This window comes from Saccoglossus kowalevskii, chromosome 14 (genome assembly GCF_978046115.1).
Source record: "Saccoglossus kowalevskii chromosome 14, keSacKowa6.1, whole genome shotgun sequence".
Classification (NCBI taxonomy): Eukaryota; Metazoa; Hemichordata; class Enteropneusta; family Harrimaniidae; genus Saccoglossus; species Saccoglossus kowalevskii.
The window spans coordinates 18,693,590-18,706,805 of NC_140654.1; the positions used below are offsets into that span (position 1 = coordinate 18,693,590).

At 36.5% G+C, this 13,216-nt stretch overlaps 1 protein-coding gene across 1 annotated transcript; it reads right to left on the reverse strand.

Annotated features, from left to right (window-relative positions):
* Positions 1-8,826: 8,826 nt before the first annotated feature.
* LOC146734514 (uncharacterized) lies at positions 8,827-12,958 on the reverse strand. The gene is made up of 3 exons (XM_085507994.1): positions 12,740-12,958; positions 11,534-11,809; positions 8,827-11,387 (listed from the first exon to the last, which is right to left on the reverse strand). Exons 1-3 carry the CDS (start codon positions 12,948-12,950, stop codon positions 9,238-9,240), a joined length of 2,637 nt encoding a protein of 878 aa, XP_085364120.1. The 5' UTR covers positions 12,951-12,958; the 3' UTR covers positions 8,827-9,237.
* Between the last annotated feature and the right edge of the window lie 258 nt (positions 12,959-13,216).

Consider the following 13,216-nt stretch of genomic DNA (forward strand, 5'->3'; position numbering starts at 1 on the left):
TGTGCTGACCCTGAGAAGGGCCGTTTTGTTTGAGTGTCGTAGCACAATTGCTGACGACGATTTTGCCTTTTCTGGATATTTTTTAAAATCACCCAAGGAGCATAATCTACATGTAATTGCCTTCTCCAAGAATTGAGATGACCTCTTCGACAGGTAATAACAGTACGATGGATCGTGCCCAAGACGAGAATGCCCGTGTCCATGGCTGCGGTGGTCTCCTTGTCGAAAGAGGGCTGGATAAATACGCATAGTAGCATGCTATACGTGAGTCAAACATGATATGGCAGTTGTTATTTGGATCCATGTCGATTGATGGTATGGCGGTATCTGATGGAAAACAGTAAATTCTGTCGTTTATAAAAGGGGGTCGGCCAATCAGCTTGATCTCGAACATGTCACTTTTTGAACCAATCAGAAATCCCCGTCGAAGTGACAAAGTCGTCCAAACACGAAAATAGTTGTCACATTTTCACTTGTAGGCGGCGTGATTGAAGTTCTATGTTATTGTTTCCACAGTTGTTATGGCAGTTGTTACTTGGATCCATGTCGATTGATGGTATGGCGGTATCTGATGGAAAACAGTAAATTCTGTCGTTTATAAAAGGGGGTCGGCCAATCAGCTTGATCTCGCACATGTCACTTTTTGAACCAATCAGAAATCCCCGTCGAAGTGATAAAGTCGTCCAAACACGAAAATAGTTGTCACATTTTCACTTGTAGGCGGCGTGATTGAAGTTCTACGTTATTGTTTCCACTAAACGTTATTGTGAAGCGAGTTTTTTAATTGCGACGCCTATTTGTTACCAGATACAACCCCGAAAAGGTGTCGCTTTAGTACGTCCCGTCAAATTAACAATACATATTCTGAGAGCTTTGCATAATGTAGTAATACATGCATTTGATTATTGCAATTTCTAGTTCATTACTTGCTCAGTTTCGCATTGCCAAACTCTTATTCACAACACATATGAATTAGCATATATTTACTCGACAAAAAGATGGCGTTTTGTTGAGAACCGGAGATTAACATTACATATTCTGAAAGCTTTAAATAATTATGTAATACTTGTAATTAATCATTTGAAATTAGCTGCTATTACATAATCTGCTTCTACATGTTCTTTTACTTAACTGAATTATTCCAATGTGATGTGCGTCGAATGTTGGCGCTCTTTATTCTGTTTTATGCATTATGACATTGACCTGAATTGGTTGAAATCGTTCTGATTTGCAAATTAATATGATATGGCAGTTGTTCATAGCATTACGTGCAATAATCTGAGTGATGGGATGGACAATGTACGGTAGTTCTCCTTTAGGAGTATGTGCTGGCCCTGAGAAGGGCCGTTTTGTATGAGTGTCGTAGTACTATTGCTGACGACGATTTTGCCTTTTCTGGATAATTTTTAAAATCACCCAAGGAGCATAATCTACAGGATAACTGCCTTCTCGAAGAATTGAGATGACCTCTTCGACAGGTAATAACTGTACGATGGATCGTGCCCAAGACGAGAATGCTCGTGTCCATGGCTGCGGTGGTCTCCTTGTCAAAAGAGGGCTAGATAAATACGCATAGTAGCATGCTATACGGGAGTCAAATATGATATGGCAGTTGTTATTTGGATCCATGTCGATTGATGGTATGGCTGTATCTGATGGAAAACAGTAAATTATGTCGTTTATAAAAGGGGGTCGGCCAATCAGCTTGATCTCGCACATGTCACTTTTTAAACCAATCAGAAATCCCCGTCGAAGTGACAAAGTCGTCCAAACACGAAAATAGTTGTCACATTTTCACTTGTAGGCGGCGTGATTGAAGTTCTACGTTATTGTTTCCACTAAACTTTGTTGTGAAGCGAGTTTTTTAATTGCGACGCCTATTTGTTACCAGATACAACCGCGAAACGGTGACGCTTTATTACGTCCCGGCAAATTAACAATACATATTCTGAGAGCTTTGCATAATGTAGTAATACATGCATTTGATTTTTGCAATTTCTAGTTCATTACTTGCTCAGTTTCGCATTGCCAAACTCTTATTCGCAACACATATGTATTAACATATATTTACTCGACAAAAAGATGGCGTTTTGTTGAGAACCGGAGATTAACATTACATATTCTGAAAGCTTTAAATAATTATGTAATACTTGTAATTAAGCATTTGAAATTAGCTGCTATTACATAATCTGCTTCCACATGTTCTTTTACTTAACTGAATTATTCCAATGTGATGTGCGTCGCATGTTGGCGCTCTTTATTCTTTTTTATGCATTATGACATTGACCCGAATTGGTTGAAATCGTTCTGATTTGCAAATTAATAATGTATGAGAGTTGTACATAGCATTACGTGCAATAATCTGAATGATGGGATGAACAATGTACGGTAGTTCTCATTTTGGAGTATGTGCTGGCCCTGAGAAGGGCCGTTTTGTATGAGTGTCGTAGCACTATTGCTGACGACGATTTTGCCTTTTCTGGATATTTTTTAAAATCACCCAAGGAGCATAATCTTGCTCAGTTTCGCATTGCCAAACTCTTATTCACAACACATATGTATTAGCATATATTTACTCGACAAAAAGATGGCGTTTTGTTGAGAACCGGAGATTAACATTACATATTCTGAAAGCTTTAAACAATTATGTAATACTTGTAATTAAGCATTTGAAATTAGCTGCTATTACATAATCTGCTTCCACATGTTCTTTTACTTAACTGAATTATTCCAATGTGATGTGCGTCGCATGTTGGCGCTCTTTATTCTTTTTTATGCATTATGACATTGACCCGAATTGGTTGAAATCGTTCTGATTTGCAAATTAATAATGTATGACAGTTGTACATAGCATTACGTGCAATAATCTGAGTGATGGGATGGACAATGTACGATAGTTCTCTTTTTGGAGTATGTGCTGGCCCTGAGAAGGGCCGTTTTGTATGAGTGTCGTAGCACTATTGCTGACGACGATTTTGCCTTTTCTGGATAATTTTTAAAATCACCCAAGGAGCATAATCTACAGGATAACTGCCTTCTCGAAGAATTGAGATGACCTCTTCGACAGGTAATAACTGTACGATGGATCGTGCCCAAGACGAGAATGCTCGTGTCCATGGCTGCGGTGGTCTCCTTGTCAAAAGAGGGCTGGATAAATACGCATAGTAGCATGCTATACGGCAGTCAAACATGATATGGCAGTTGTTATTTGGATCCATGTCGATTGATGGTATGGCTGTATCTGATGGAAAACAGTAAATTCTGTCGTTTATAAAAGGGGGTCGGCCAATCAGCTTGATCTCGCACATGTCACTTTTTGAACCAATCAGAAATCCCCGTCGAAGTGACAAAGTCGTCCAAACACGAAAATAGTTGTCACATTTTCATTTGTAGGCGGCGTGATTGAAGTTCTACGTTATTGTTTCCACAGTTGTTATGGCAGTTGTTACTTGGATCCATGTCGATTGATGGTATGGCTGTATCTGATGGAAAACAGTAAATTCAGTCGTTTATAAAAGGGGGTCGGCCAATCAGCTTGATCTCGCACATGTCACTTTTTGAACCAATCAGAAATCCCCGTCGAAGTAACAAAGTCGTCCAAACACGAAAATAGTTGTCACATTTTCACTTGTAGGCGGCGTGATTGAAGTTCTACGTTATTGTTTCCACTAAACTTTGTTGTGAAGCGAGTTTTTTATTTGCGACGCCTATTTGTTACCAGATACAACCGCGAAAAGGTGACACTTTAGTACGTCCCGGCAAATTAACAATACATATTCTGAGAGCTTTGCATAATGTAGTAATACATGCATTTGATTATTGCAATTTCTAGTTCATTACTTGCTCAGTTTCGCATTGCCAAACTCTTATTCGCAACACATATGTATTAACATATATTTACTCGACAAAAAGTTGGCGTTTTGTTGAGAACCGGAGATTAACATTACATATTCTGAAAGCCTTAAATAATTATGTAATACTTGTAATTAATCATTTGAAATTAGCTGCTATTACATAATCTGCTTCCACATGTTCTTTTACTTAACTGAATTATTCCAATGTGATATGCGTCGAATGTTGGCGCTCTTTATTCTGTTTTATGCATTATGACATTGACCTGAATTGGTTGAAATCGTTCTGATTTGCAAATAAGTATGATATGACAGTTGTACATTGCATTACGTGCAATAATCGCAGTGATGGGATGGACAATGTACGGTAGTTCTTTTTTTGGAGTATGTGCTGGCCCTCAGAAGGGCCGTTTTGTATGAGTGTCGTAGCACTATTGCTGACGACGATTTTGCCTTTTCTGGATAATTTTTAAAATCACACAAGGAGCATAATCTACAGGATAATTGCCTTCTTCAAGAATTGAGATGACCTCTTCGACAGGTAATAACTGTACGATGGATCGTGCCCAAGACGTGAATGCTCGGGTCCATGGCTGCGGTGGTCTCCTTGTCGAAAAAGGACTGAATAAATACGCATAGTAGCATGCTATACGGGAGTCCAACATGATAGGGCAGTTGTTATTTGGATACATGTCGATTGATAGTATGGCGGTATCATATGGAAAAATGTAAAGGGCTGTCGTTTTTAAAAAGGCGTTCGGCCAATCAGCATGATCTCGCACATGTCACTTTTCGAACCAATCGGAAATCCCCGTCGAAGCGACAAAGTCGTCCAAACACGAAAATAGTTGTCACATTTTCACTTGTAGGCGGCGTGATTGAAGTTCTACTTTATTGTTTCCACAGTTGTTATGGCAGTTGTTACTTGGATCCATGTTGATTTATGGCATGGCGGTATCTGATGGAAAACAGTAAATTCTGTCGTTTATAAAAGGGGGTCGGCCAATCAGCTTGATCTCACACATGTCACTTTTTGAACCAATCAGAAATCCCCGTCGAAGTGACAAAGTCGTCCAAACACGAAAATAGTTGTCACATGAGAACCGGAGATTAACATTACATATTCTGAAAGCTTTAAATAATTATGTAATACTTGTAATTAATCATTTGAAATTAGCTGCTATTACATAATCTGCTTCTACATGTTCTTTTACTTAACTGAATTATTGCAATGTGATGGGCGTCGCATGTTGGCGCTCTTTATTCTGTTTTATGCATTATGACATTGACCCGAACTGGTTGAAATCGTTCTGATTTGCAAATTAATATGATATGACAGTTGTACATAGCATTACGTGCAATAATCTCAGTGATGGGATGAATAATGTACGGTAGTTCTCTTTTTGGAGTATGTGCTGACCCTGAGAAGGGCCGTTTTGTTTGAGTGTCGTAGCACAATTGCTGACGACGATTTTGCCTTTTCTGGATATTTTTTAAAATCACCCAAGGAGCATAATCTACATGTAATTGCCTTCTCCAAGAATTGAGATGACCTCTTCGACAGGTAATAACAGTACGATGGATCGTGCCCAAGACGAGAATGCCCGTGTCCATGGCTGCGGTGGTCTCCTTGTCGAAAGAGGGCTGGATAAATACGCATAGTAGCATGCTATACGTGAGTCAAACATGATATGGCAGTTGTTATTTGGATCCATGTCGATTGATGGTATGGCGGTATCTGATGGAAAACAGTAAATTCTGTCGTTTATAAAAGGGGGTCGGCCAATCAGCTTGATCTCGAACATGTCACTTTTTGAACCAATCAGAAATCCCCGTCGAAGTGACAAAGTCGTCCAAACACGAAAATAGTTGTCACATTTTCACTTGTAGGCGGCGTGATTGAAGTTCTATGTTATTGTTTCCACAGTTGTTATGGCAGTTGTTACTTGGATCCATGTCGATTGATGGTATGGCGGTATCTGATGGAAAACAGTAAATTCTGTCGTTTATAAAAGGGGGTCGGCCAATCAGCTTGATCTCGCACATGTCACTTTTTGAACCAATCAGAAATCCCCGTCGAAGTGATAAAGTCGTCCAAACACGAAAATAGTTGTCACATTTTCACTTGTAGGCGGCGTGATTGAAGTTCTACGTTATTGTTTCCACTAAACGTTATTGTGAAGCGAGTTTTTTAATTGCGACGCCTATTTGTTACCAGATACAACCCCGAAAAGGTGTCGCTTTAGTACGTCCCGTCAAATTAACAATACATATTCTGAGAGCTTTGCATAATGTAGTAATACATGCATTTGATTATTGCAATTTCTAGTTCATTACTTGCTCAGTTTCGCATTGCCAAACTCTTATTCACAACACATATGAATTAGCATATATTTACTCGACAAAAAGATGGCGTTTTGTTGAGAACCGGAGATTAACATTACATATTCTGAAAGCTTTAAATAATTATGTAATACTTGTAATTAATCATTTGAAATTAGCTGCTATTACATAATCTGCTTCTACATGTTCTTTTACTTAACTGAATTATTCCAATGTGATGTGCGTCGAATGTTGGCGCTCTTTATTCTGTTTTATGCATTATGACATTGACCTGAATTGGTTGAAATCGTTCTGATTTGCAAATTAATATGATATGGCAGTTGTTCATAGCATTACGTGCAATAATCTGAGTGATGGGATGGACAATGTACGGTAGTTCTCCTTTAGGAGTATGTGCTGGCCCTGAGAAGGGCCGTTTTGTATGAGTGTCGTAGCACTATTGCTGACGACGATTTTGCCTTTTCTGGATAATTTTTAAAATCACCCAAGGAGCATAATCTACAGGATAACTGCCTTCTCGAAGAATTGAGATGACCTCTTCGACAGGTAATAACTGTACGATGGATCGTGCCCAAGACGAGAATGCTCGTGTCCATGGCTGCGGTGGTCTCCTTGTCAAAAGAGGGCTGGATAAATACGCATAGTAGCATGCTATACGGGAGTCAAATATGATATGGCAGTTGTTATTTGGATCCATGTCGATTGATGGTATGGCTGTATCTGATGGAAAACAGTAAATTATGTCGTTTATAAAAGGGGGTCGGCCAATCAGCTTGATCTCGCACATGTCACTTTTTAAACCAATCAGAAATCCCCGTCGAAGTGACAAAGTCGTCCAAACACGAAAATAGTTGTCACATTTTCACTTGTAGGCGGCGTGATTGAAGTTCTACGTTATTGTTTCCACTAAACTTTGTTGTGAAGCGAGTTTTTTAATTGCGACGCCTATTTGTTACCAGATACAACCGCGAAACGGTGACGCTTTATTACGTCCCGGCAAATTAACAATACATATTCTGAGAGCTTTGCATAATGTAGTAATACATGCATTTGATTATTGCAATTTCTAGTTCATTACTTGCTCAGTTTCGCATTGCCAAACTCTTATTCGCAACACATATGTATTAACATATATTTACTCGACAAAAAGATGGCGTTTTGTTGAGAACCGGAGATTAACATTACATATTCTGAAAGCTTTAAACAATTATGTAATACTTGTAATTAAGCATTTGAAATTAGCTGCTATTACATAATCTGCTTCCACATGTTCTTTTACTTAACTGAATTATTCCAATGTGATGTGCGTCGCATGTTGGCGCTCTTTATTCTTTTTTATGCATTATGACATTGACCCGAATTGGTTGAAATCGTTCTGATTTGCAAATTAATAATGTATGAGAGTTGTACATAGCATTACGTGCAATAATCTGAATGATGGGATGAACAATGTACGGTAGTTCTCATTTTGGAGTATGTGCTGGCCCTGAGAAGGGCCGTTTTGTATGAGTGTCGTAGCACTATTGCTGACGACGATTTTGCCTTTTCTGGATATTTTTTAAAATCACCCAAGGAGCATAATCTTGCTCAGTTTCGCATTGCCAAACTCTTATTCACAACACATATGTATTAGCATATATTTACTCGACAAAAAGATGGCGTTTTGTTGAGAACCGGAGATTAACATTACATATTCTGAAAGCTTTAAACAATTATGTAATACTTGTAATTAAGGATGTATGCTACAAAATAAAAAACCCATGGAAAATCGTTTAAAATACTACAGGTGTACAGGACATGTTACTCTAAACTCATAGAAAAGAAAAAAACATGGGGTTAATGTACTAATTTTTAAGATACACAACTCACAATTATGCTGAGTCAGCATTTTTAAGTAGCTTTAATAAATAACTTAAGTTGTCATTTATACTCGGTCTTAATCCACATTTTTACTGAAATTGGTTTTATCCTATCAGCACATAATATGAGTTCATATTTAAATTCAATTCTAATGAATTTAAGAAATTACCTATTTAAAGAAAACAATAGTTTCCTTCATTTGGTTTTGTATTTTAGATAAAAAAATTCATAGAAACTGTCCTACAAAAAATTTCATCCATGGAAATCTCTTGAAATTGTGTATATGTCGAGTGCTTATGAAGTTATTCCATATTATACATTGAAAATGGTATGTTAATGCACTACTTTTTGAGAAATAATTAGTTTAATTGTCAGTTTCAATAATCTTGGTGGCCATGTTGGATCATTTGCGTGACCTTTGACCTTTGCCAGTCCCCTTGTCAATATACATACCGGGGTACATCAAATATGGTCATGTACATCCAACATCAGTAGATTATATTGTTTTATATATGAAGTACAGTTTATATATATTGGCTGGGTGCTTGGGAGAATATTCTTACCTTTCATTGGAAATATAGAAATTCAAAGTCAAGCCACTATTAATGCACTGAAGTATTATTTTCTTCTGAGGGATACTGATGAAAGCATTGTATTCTCAGTTAGGGCACAGGTGTGTATGGTGGTGGGGAGGGGTGTGGTGTGCTGTAACATACATACAAGGCAGAGTATGACTAGTGTTACCATACATGAAGTGACAAAAAGATCAGTATTGTTTAATTGTAAGTAATATTTATTTTGTGTTCTGTTTTTTTAAATATTCATATATCGATAAATAAATAAAAGTGGTCCATAAATACTAATATAATTAAATATTTCACATATTTTAAAATCATATAACACTTGCTTTATCATTTTATTAATATACAATTGTATGTATTTAATTTTTTTTAAATCTGGATATAAATACACATATTTAGATACAATAACCTTCAATGGACAAAAAAAGTGTTTTCTTTTCAGAAAATATGCCAACATTGCATGAATAATCCCATTTTCACCCTATGAGACATTTACATACCAAATATCAGTCTAGTGTTCTCAAAGAAGTCATGTAATGAATGGATGGATTAGTGAACTAAAAAAATATCACAAGAGTCATTAATCATTGTTTTAAATATAGTTACTTCTTTTCAAAAAACTGCGATAGTGACAAGAATGTTTTTTTATGTTTGGTTACCCGTGGATGACCAAAATAATCTTCACTAAGCAACTTCACCAATCCATCTATCCCTCCTCTGCTATAAGCCAAGTTCAAGTGACAAAAAGCCAGACCAGAAGCAGCTATTTTCTCAGCCATACACTTTGTAATTACCTTCTTACTTATTAGTTGACTAAGAGAAGACAGATTTTTCTTTTTACACAATAGAAATTCAAGAGCTTCTATAATAAAATCAACAGAGAAGCTATGTTTACTAATATGGCTGATGTCAACATTACATTTACCAATCAATTGTTGAAGCATATGTACATCATGTTTTGCATTGTGAGCACTGTATTCAGTGTGTAAATAATCATTAACCAGGTTTTCTTCAGAGTAAGATGATCGAGGTGGTAAAATTTCACGAAATACAGAGAGCGTATCAGAAAAGCAGCAATGTTTATGTTTCAGTTTGTCTAAAAGACCATATCTTTGCACAGAACTAACCAGAATCCTAGCATCAAAATTCTTACAGTTATGTGCAACTAACACAGAATTTAATGGAATCCATTCTATAAAACTCTCAAGAGCATCTTTCTGTGATAATGTTGGTACTAAATTAAAGTTATGAAACAGTTTACCACATGTATATGTCAACCCAGTTACATTGGATGCTGCTGGATGTATTGGCTGACAGGGGTCAACATACTCATCAAATATTTTACCATCATAAGATGCAGCAATCTGACAAATTGAGGAATCAATACCAAATGATGTTGTTTCAAGATCAAATACAACAACAGGAGAATCTTGAAGTATTTTTACTGGAAAACTTACAGGAGCATTAACTGGTTCAGGAATACATGTAATATCAATGTCATTTCTAATTGCAATGTTTGTGTTGTATGTGTCACCTTCTCTTAACTCAGTAGCATTACATTTTTTGTTTCGCTCCTCTTTTAATTGTATACGTCTAAGTTTGTATTTTTTGTTTTCTGTCTGCATCTTTCTTTTTCTTGCTTTATTGTCTAGTTTTATTCCCCTCACCTGTGAAACAATTCCAGGAGATAGTCCATTTTCTTTGTTAACACTACAAACATATGTGTATCCACTATTTTTCTGTGAAACTGCTGCTGCAATGCGGATATTTAAACTTTCTGATTTACTGTAATGTCTGTTTTTTGGTGCTTTAGAAGCAACAGTGTTATGAAAACTTTCATTGGCTTGTGTTGAACTCATAAGAGAAAGTTTATTTGCACATGCAGCATAAATTTCAAAAATAGATTTTAAATCTTTACGCAATTCTACCCCAGAAAGATCTTTACCATATGGAAGACGTTTGTGGCAGTAAGTATCTGGCTGACGTTGGTAACCACACCATTTACGATCACATGATTCATGAGATCCAAATGCATGGGGAACAATGGCAAGCAAGTTTTTATTGATTAAAGCTGGCCTACCTTTGTTCTGAGTAACAGCATAGGAAAAACATGTTTGAAAATACTTGATAACACGTGGTGTTAATATTTTGTGAGTTTTTGAAAGTTCATATAATTTATTTCCTAGACCTTTTTTGGTGTGGTTCATATCTGGTCTCTTTTCAATATCTTGGTTAATTTCTGTTCTTAGTTTATGAATGGTTGTTGTATCATCATCCATAGTTAAAGATACTGTTTTAGCACTAGTTTTGTTAATAGTTTTTACCACTTCAACAGCAATATCTCCTTCCATAGCTTTGGAACTCCCTGTCCAGTTTTTACGACAGTCATGTTTTCTTGTGTTCATATCCCCATTTTCACAAATTTTGCATCCCTTTGAACGCACAGCATATCCCATAATTTTACCAGTTGCTTCCCCTATAGCAGCACCATGACCTGACAGACTGTTATATTCTTTGCCAGAGCCACGGCGCTGCCATGCACCATCAAAGGAAATATCAACTTGATTTTCATGTGAACTAAGTTTTTGTTCTTCAGTAAGAGCTTTAACACACAGTCGTTTTGCAACATTCTCAATACCAACACCTGCTTCTCTTTCTCTTTTCTTTAATGTCTTGTGGTGTATACCCGGTATATTCAGTGAGGCAAGGAAGTTATTCACATGAGTCTCTCCCATTCCACTGTGTACCATTCCTATGTTATGAAATAAGAAACAACTTAGATTAACATTTTATAAGATTAGTTTTTGCTGCCCTACATTACTAAAAGTATGATCACCAATATATGACCATAAGAGGTTAATAATTGAGATGAATCCTTAGTTTGCCTGTAAATCTTACCGGTGGCTAATTTGGTATTTACATCAAATATAGGTAATCCTTGGTTTGATTTGGCATTCCTATGTGTCGAACCTGTATACACATGGTTTACAGCACCACATCTCTGGCAAGGTATATACAGTACACTACCAAGACCATATCGTCTCTCCTCCTGGCAATCCACCAGAACAAGGTGTTCACAACACACAGCACAGGCTTTTAATCCCTCAGCTAGAACAGACAGCTGTACTATTCTGCGTCCAACATTCCAATTTATAGCACTTTCTGAAGTAACTTCTGTAAAGATAAATCAGATTATCATTACAGTCATCATGTAAATAAATTTCATGCAATTTGCACTACTATACTGGCTAACAGATATTGACAACAGTAAGATGTTAACATACTATCTGTGCTATTCGTAAGAAATGTATGAATATTTACAGAAATAAAAAGAAACCATTATTCCAAAATCATCATTTCCAAAGGAGCCATAGGCAAAACAGAAACTCTCTCACATTCAGATAATGTGAAAAATAACAATAATTTTTAGGTCATGGCTTATTTTCAGAAAAAACATTTATTGGGAGAAAATGTCCAAAAATATATATTACAATGTATTTAGAACAAAAATATTTGACACAATAACAAATAGAAAAAATAAAATTCAAGTATCTACTATAATATGCAAGTATTTTAATTTTAATTTCCTTAACACAGCCGCAAGTTCATCATGTTACATGTTAATTTTTTTCTGAAGAGTAAACAGATGAAATTTCAATGCTCTAAATTTATAACACTGGGAAAATAAATATGGATTTCAAAACAGCAAAATATAGAAAATATTTGAACATGCTGTTTATTCATAGTTAAAATTGTATCCCCTTGGTTATATGGAAGTGTGAGGACAATCATGCCCTCAAATTGGGGGTTTTGTGCGTATAGTTAAAATTACCAGTTCGCGTTGAAGGCACCTCGTCATAATTAATGAAAGCTGCAGACGACGCGACAGACAAACTTCGTTGTCAAATATTTTTTTTATCACAATTTCTGTATTTAGTGAAACAGGAATTAGGAAAAAATAAACACTGTTTCCCCCAAAATAAGCATAATCTGATGTTCATAAAAACAAATAAAATGTGAAAATATATTGATTCGAGTTGTGGATAACAGTTGCAGACGACTCAACCAAAGTTTACGTCGTAAACTGACACCGTACGTACGTACCTGAATTTGATTCTAAAACTACTTCAGCAACTTTCTTATGTTGGCGGTTCGCCTGGATAACTGCCAATCTTCTTCTCTTCTCTTTCTCGGTCAAAAATCCTTTAAATTTGCGTGCATTCGGCGATCGCGAAGCGTACTTGTTTGTTGTGGCAGCCATCTTGAAAGTCTGCTTCAAATGCGCAGAACGTATGCGCAGTGCATTTCCGCGCATACAACCTTAAGCATTTGAAATTAGCTGCTATTACATAATCTGCTTCCACATGTTCTTTTACTTAACTGAATTATTCCAATGTGATGTGCGTCGCATGTTGGCGCTCTTTATTCTTTTTTATGCATTATGACATTGACCCGAATTGGTTGAAATCGTTCTGATTTGCAAATTAATAATGTATGACAGTTGTACATAGCATTACGTGCAATAATCTGAGTGATGGGATGGACAATGTACGATAGTTCTCTTTTTGGAGTATGTGCTGG

Coding starts and splice junctions, on each gene's coding strand:
- LOC146734514 (XM_085507994.1), bottom strand. CDS start 12,950: ATGCGCGGAAATGCACTGCGCATACGTTCTGCGCATTTGAAGCAGACT. Junction 11,810..12,739: donor AGTTTTAGAATCAAATTCAG/GTACGTACGTAC, acceptor TTATCTTTACAG/AAGTTACTTCAGAAAGTGCT. Junction 11,388..11,533: donor AAATACCAAATTAGCCACCG/GTAAGATTTACA, acceptor TTCATAACATAG/GAATGGTACACAGTGGAATG.